Source organism: Rhinichthys klamathensis, unplaced genomic scaffold (genome assembly GCF_029890125.1).
Source record: "Rhinichthys klamathensis goyatoka isolate OS25496 unplaced genomic scaffold, OSU_Roscu_1.1 h1tg000001l_1, whole genome shotgun sequence".
In the NCBI taxonomy this organism is placed as follows: Eukaryota; Metazoa; Chordata; class Actinopteri; order Cypriniformes; family Leuciscidae; genus Rhinichthys; species Rhinichthys klamathensis.
Window position 1 is genome coordinate 5418500 of NW_026606555.1, and position 7305 is coordinate 5425804.

A 7305-nucleotide genomic window follows, 5' to 3' on the forward strand; every position below is an offset into this window, starting at 1 on the left:
TTTGCACAAATCAAAGCAAACCTTCTTATCAACCTGTTGGACACATATTACAAGCTCAAAATGATTATTCTCACATTGTTTCAGAGCAGGGGTCTCCAACACGTCGCTCGCGATCTACCAGTAGCTCGTGGCCTGATTGGTGGTAGCTCGCCAAGGGGCCTGTTCACATATCGCGCTCACATATTTTGCGCGCTCAAGTTCGTTATTTCAAATGTAGGCGCAAGAAGCGCGATCATAATTGAAGCGACGCACTCATTTTTTCCAGGGCGCAGTATGTTTGTACTTTGCGGTTGTCTATGGACAACTATTGACAACAAACCCACCGTAAGCTGTCACGAGACTATCTATGGTAGGTAGCCCATAAGGGATAAAAAAAAAAAAAAAACACGGCACACGCAACGACGGGCCGCACTAACATTACACTTTAATGTCAAGTACGGGGCCACAAAATATCACCGTGAGTTTGAGACCACTGTTATAGACCATGGCAAGCAGATTTTGGGACAAAAGGAGAGTTAAAACCAGGATCAATATCAGCGTGGCGTTTTTGAGATGCGTTTCCTTTCCTTTCCTTTCCTTTCAGCCAGTAAGGGACGGACTATTCGAGCCACACGCTATTAAGCCTGAAGGGGAGTAAGGCCATGAAGTGACAGACTGCATAAGTTGTGTGCTCTGTGGCACTACCCTCCAGATCAATCCCCCGTTTGGTCTTCTTGACTTCCTCAGAAGTAAAGCCAGCCCCCTCGTCAAAGTCCTGAAAGACGCTACATCTGCAGAACCGCCATGGTATGCAGCTCCACACCCGCAGCCATTTAAGACTTTAAGACGGCTTAGACAGTGGTGTTAGATGCGATCTCAAAGTAAGAGCTGTAGACCGTGAGAGATGGACCTCGAGCATCTCCTGAGGGGTACATCACAATGAGGGCTTCTGGGCTCAGCACAAATTCTCATGTCATGTCAATAATTAGTAGCCTGGATGCCAGCCCAAACCCCGCCCACAAAATTTTTTGGTCGGGAAGTTCGGTCTGGACTCGCTCCATTGAGGAGTAATTATGATCAGTCAAAAAATGTTCGGGCCAATCAAATTGCCAGGGCGGGCTTTATACGATGATGGACAGATGATCTGCAGTTACGTAGTCATCGCGTTATCAAAGAGCGCTTAACTGGTGGTTTCCCTCAGAGATGACTGCAGCTGGAGAACTGAGATGTATAGTTTCCGCTATCGCGTCTGATGTAAAAGAAATCGACAGCGCATTCACTTTAATAGACGAACAGAGAACTGCAATCAAGGCATTTGTCGATCGGAAAGATGTTTGCCGTCCTTCCTACGGGATTCGGCAAAAGTTTATTTTATCAGCTGGCTCCGATGGTCACTAAGAAGATGGGACGCAATGAAAACCCTGTGGTCGTTGTGGTTTCTCCTTTGGTCGCACTCATGGAGGACCAAGTAAAAGAAGCAACACTCGTTATTTTACTTCTTCCAGCGTGCGTGCATTTGAGTTCTGTAGTTAACAACTGTGCCATGCAAAGTAGTTGACTTACTGCGTTGCTCTCATTGGTTGGAGGTCTATCCAATTGAGTGCAGAGTTTTTTTTCCCTGGTTCGGTTAAGACACGCCTCATAATCAAAGCCCTATGGAGCAGTTTCAGACTCACATTCTGACTAGAATATGAGTATGACGAAGTCAGGCTAAATAATTAGTATTTTCAAAGAAGTTTTTATTTACTAGAGGGAAAATCTTATTTTTTCATGATACCAAAGTGGAAAGAGGTCAAAGAAGATGGAATCCAACTGTGCAGTAGATAGTAGTGAAGGACTTTGTAATGTTATTTCAGTTTTAATTTTAGTAATAAGAGTTGATCGTATATGAAGAGCTTTCATACAAGCAATATAAAGTCATTGGCACGACCGTTGTGCTTTTTCTTTTTCTTTTTTTTTTTTATGTAATTTAATTCCTTTTTTTCCATGTACCATGCATAAATCATATGAATGTTTATACATTTAAGATTATCCACTGGTACAACAGAAACAAGAGCATTTGGTTGGTTGTAAGTTTTTTTTTATGTTTAGCATTTGTTTGGATTTGAGTCCTTCTGTATTTTGTTTTCTATCTGCATGGTGACATCGTAATAACTTGACTCACAAGTCGGAGCTTTATTGCCTCATAAGGTAATGTCGATTGATTGTGCTAAATATTTATGCGCTGTTGATGAGTAGCAGCAATAAAGCTGCTTTACTAATTTAGTTGGTTTATGAGTTAACATTCTTAAACATCTATGGAATATTGTGTTGCACTTACGATAACTTCTCTTTCTCTATGACATGTAGAAGTGGGCGGAATCTGTGAAGAGACGCTAGCGTGTGATTGGTGGAGTTTGGGAGCCCTTTTATTTGAGCTCATAGTTGGAAAGGTAGGAGTATTTAAACACTTGAATCATGTTCAGTGAATCATTTAAAAAAATAATTGATGCATTGTTTGAGTGTGGTAAATTGTATTGGAGGGATAATTGTATTGTTATAATTGTATTTTCATGTAATTTCAACAGCTTAATGTTAAAGGTTAACACTATTATTGTTTAAGTTTGTTGTTGTTCATGTGTATTTTGCTGTGTGTGTTTAGTCTCTATATCAGTGTCATCCTGCTGGCATTGGTAGACACTCATCCCTGAACATCCCAGAGTTTGTGTCGGAGGAGGCACGCTCTCTGCTGGAACAGGTACATATTACCATGGTGGAAAAGTTATATATGCAACCAGAAGTGAGAGGACACAGTGACAGAAGTGGTTGGGCAAGGCCCCAAAAAAACGTTTTGAATCTAAACTGTCAAAAAGGACTCGTTTTGTACTTTGTATTAACAAATTAAAGAGTAAAGAACGGAATTTTCTTGAAAGAATTCTGAGGGGGTGTCAAGCTATTCCCTAAAATAAATAGTTTGACTGTAATGATCTCTCTCTCTTTCTCTGTAGTTGTTGCAGTATAATCCAGTGGAGCGGCTTGGCGCAGGAGTAGCTGGTGTGGAGGATATTAAGTCTCATCCTTTCTTTTCTCATGTGAACTGGACCAATTGAACTATCAGATGCTTTACTAGTATGAGATGAAAGATCGAAACTGTCTGAGATGTCTATATGGACAAAAACAATGTCATAAATGCTGCAGGACACATTTATTTCACAAATTCTCCTGCCTACAAATGGCCAAAGCTCACTGTTGAGTGAGGAAGTCTATAGCAGTGAGAGGAAAATGGATGTTACTGTTTTTGAAATAAAAAAATAAAAAACATTTGTTTAAACCAGGGTTAGCAATTAAGATTCAAGAGCCACTTGAAATAATAGGAAGAGTTTAAGGAGGTTTCCTGTTCATATCAGATGAGAACTATCAACACAATGGCTTCGTTCGAAATCGCATACTCTTGAGTACGTACTTATTCTGAATAAGTAATTTCTTCACTGCCGCTGTGTAGTGTGAATGCAATAAGGACATACTACATTTGCCATGTTGTCATTATCATTTGACCTACCAGTGTCAGTTGTGTTGCTTCACTGCCATTCATAAATCCTGTCCCGTGGCCTCATGGGATAGTAAAGTGTCCATCATATGCACACTTAAGAATCTCTCCGGAAGAAGTAGGTCATCCAGGTACTGTTTGCCTACTCTTTTATGAGTACTGTGAATTCTTACATACTACTTTTGTCGCATACTATATAGTAGAAAAGTATGCGATTTCTGATGCTTCCCAAACCTGGTCCTGGAGTACCTGATTACATCACCGTTTTCTACAGAACTGCTTTATAGATGAAAGGAACTAATTTAATAATTGAGGATCTTTACAACGGAACTGACTTCAGCTGAACAACAGCCGAAATGCATAATTTTCCTGTTTATCACTGTAAAGCTGCTTTGAAACAATCTGTATTGTATAAAGGCCAGTTCAAAGACAAAAGACAAACCGGTTGGCCGTTGGATTTAGCATTTTATGAAAAATAACTTTCATTGGCCTTAAAGCGCTATATAAATAAAGGTGACATGACCTGAAATGTCAGATTAGAGAGACCCAGGACCAGGGGTTGGGACCACTGCTATATGTAACTGTATATAAATCCAACTGCTTGTGTATGGGTGTTTAATTTATAGTGTGTTTTATGAAAAGAAGCTGGCAAATTTCATTGCATGAACATCTTTAGCATGGGCTAAAACACATTTGATGTGATTGTTTGATTTAAATTGATCACATTTATCATTGTCACTACATATTCTTCACTAACCCATCTAATGCTCTATTTATTAAACTCTGTGTCAATGGGTTTATTGGTTCTTTCACTTGGCGTTTTACTTTCTCAAGGATGGTTCATATTCTTGCAGACAAATACAACTATGGAGCTCAATGGCATGCAGAGCTATTTTAAAAAGCACTTTAAAAAGTAAACGTTGAGTGTTACATTAAAGGGTGCAGCAAGCGATTTCTGAGAAGCACTGTTGGAAGTGGATCGGGCCGAGCACCACAACACTTCTAGCCAATCAGCAGTGGGGAAGAGAGATGGCTGAGCGACATTACAAAAGAGAAAAAGTCAGAGGAATATCACTAAAAAAAGAAGGGTTATTATCACAAATCTAAAATTCACATCTAAGATTATATAATTCATGGAACTTTAAGTACTAATTTGACCCTGTAGTTTAACTTCAAGTTTAAGATTTCTGTTTAATCATTAATATTTGTATCAACTATTGTTTTAGTAAAATCCGTTTGAGAATATGTTAAATTCTTATTTCACTGTATAACCTATTTTCCCTTCTGTTAATTACAATCAAAATCAAAGAAATTAAAATCAGGAAAATTGTTTGTGCTGTGAGTTTCTCTCAATTTCACCAGGGAAGAAAATCCAGTTGATTGCCTCGACAGTCCAAGCAAAGGATATTTCGCAAGGCTAGAACAGTTCTTTATTGGGATATTTTGTGCATTTCTTGATATGTTTTACGGCCTGTAGTGTAAAACTCAGAGAAGGCCTCAGGTCACAGAGTTCACTATGTCTCACTTCAGCAGCTCTGAGCAAAACACCAGCCAAAAATGAAATATCAGATGTTTTAATATAAATAACCACATATCTAGCGCACTGATGCAAATGACACTGTAAAATAGTTGTATATATATATGTTGCTTTGATGATAAACCAGGTGATTGCTCTCCACTATTAGGAATGGAGTCTAGAAAAGAGACGGTTGATTGGGGAGGATGGGTGAACAGTATAAAAATGACCTAATGAACGCTCATTGGCCGAGCAAAGTTGGGGGCGAGGTGTGAGAAACTATAAAAGTGAGAGTCTTGACTGAGGTTGTTAGATGTTCTGCAGGCATCTCGGCTTTATTGTCTCTACCAATAAAGTGTTTTTGGCATCTGGAACTCTGTGATTTCTTACAATAATGAGAAGACTTTTTCCATAAAGATACTCTTTTTTTCCCCCCTCTCGAAGAATACCAAAGATGAAAACAAAACACTCACAAAAACCTGGCCTTGCAAAAACAAAGCTGAAATTATCAGCATATAATCATAATAATAATCATCATCTGACCAGCACGGAAGGTCTTTACATGTTACTGTCTTTTCTCGTGGCAAAGTATTTTTGATTAAATGCAATACATTTGCTCATATGTATTTTCTCGTTATTTCATCTGACTCCATAAAAGGTTTTAATGATATCTGTGCATCATTAAATGTGAGTGAATGTTTGACTGTTCCTTTTAACTCTAATGAAAATAATGTCAAAGTCAGTTAGAATAATCAAATGTAACAATTTATTATGTTAGGTAAATGTATCGTTCCAATTTCATAATCAGTTCAAAGATAATCAATACAAAACATCAAATGCTCTGGAATAAAAAGAGGAGACATTAGGAAATACATGAGAGTCTCGGCGGCTCTCAACATTCACGGGCTGATCTGAGGTACAGAAAGGCCCCGAGCCCTTTGCATTTCTTTATATAGACAGAAACTTCTTTCACATGGAAACGTGCTAACATGAACAGGAGGGTTTAACCATCCCACCCTCCTTTGTGTGTATGTTATCTCTAAACTCTTAAAAACCTTATTACCTTTTGTTTTACTTATTTGGAAATGAGACATTTGTACCAGTCGCACTGAGACATTTCAAATGATACCAAACATGTATAAGACTCGATGATAGTCATTCGTATTAAACAATTTAGATTCTTGGGTGAGTTTTTGGTGATCTTCGCATGGGGGATGAGGGAAAGAAATGTAGGTTAGTTGAGACTTTTGTCTCAAATGGTGAGTTCAAATGGTAATTTCCAGAGTGGTCGTTCCTCAACCAGTTCTTCCAGTTTTTCCAGTCTTACATTACTTCTTAAATATCAACTCGCAACATTCAATTTACAACTTATTCAACATTTCAGTACAACATGTACACCAATATACATATACAACGTAACTCATTAACGTTTGAATAAACTGGCATACCAATAAACTGGCAGACGATTTATCATAGATTATCAAATAAGTAGCAATTATGATATCAGTACTCTCATATTTCTCTCTCGTGGCCTGGTGGCCAATCTTTACTAATTTTACATTCCATCAGTAAGAGTGTGAAGTTTGAATTAGCGGAGTTATACTGTACAAAATTTTGCAATCCACACAACATAATGTGAGACATATTAAGAGTTCAAAAGAGGACAAATTGTTGTAAATCGTTTCGCTTGCTCATCTGTGACCAGGTTGGCAAGTCTTTGTGGTGTGTAGAGTGCTATGGGATCCAGGGTAATGTCAGCAAAGCACCACGTAGGACGAACCACATCCAACAGGAGTAACTGTCGACACAAGAGGAAGCAGTCTGAAAGGGACGTCCAGGCACAACACTGTTCCTGAACATACAACTCACACTGCAAAAAATGCTTTTCTTACTTAGTATTTTTGTCTTGTTTCCAGTCCAATATCTAAAAATTCTTACATCAAGACATACAAAATTGTAATACTCCTGTAAAGGATGATATTAATTACAGTAACACAAGTCCAAGCGATGCCTCATCAGCGTTGCTTTATCGTGAATCAAATACAAATTATGTATATCAACATGTGCATAGTTGCATACGTTTGCACAGCTTTAAATTACATGCTGGTCATGTAAGTTCAGTTGGGCATGCACTATGACAACACCAACAGTGTTAAATTATGAAAAAGTTTCATCAAAACAGTGCTGTATTGAATTAAATTATGGTCACATAATTAGTCATAACACCTGCTGTTAAAGGGTTAGTTCACCCAAAAAGAAAATTCTGTCATGATTACTCACCCTC

General features: G+C 38.3%; 1 protein-coding gene across 2 annotated transcripts in view; it reads left to right on the top strand.

The window, feature by feature from the left end:
* rps6kc1 (ribosomal protein S6 kinase polypeptide 1) overlaps positions 1-3693 on the top strand; it is a 38075-nt gene extending 34382 nt beyond the window's left edge. For both annotated transcript variants that reach the window (XM_056252024.1, XM_056252100.1), the window contains 3 exons: positions 2329-2411; positions 2621-2716; positions 2967-3693. In XM_056252024.1, coding sequence (XP_056107999.1) covers positions 2329-2411; positions 2621-2716; positions 2967-3068 — 281 coding nt within the window. In that variant the 3' untranslated portion in view covers positions 3069-3693. The remainder of the gene's footprint in view (positions 1-2328; positions 2412-2620; positions 2717-2966) is intronic.
* The last annotated feature ends 3612 nt before the right edge of the window (positions 3694-7305 follow it).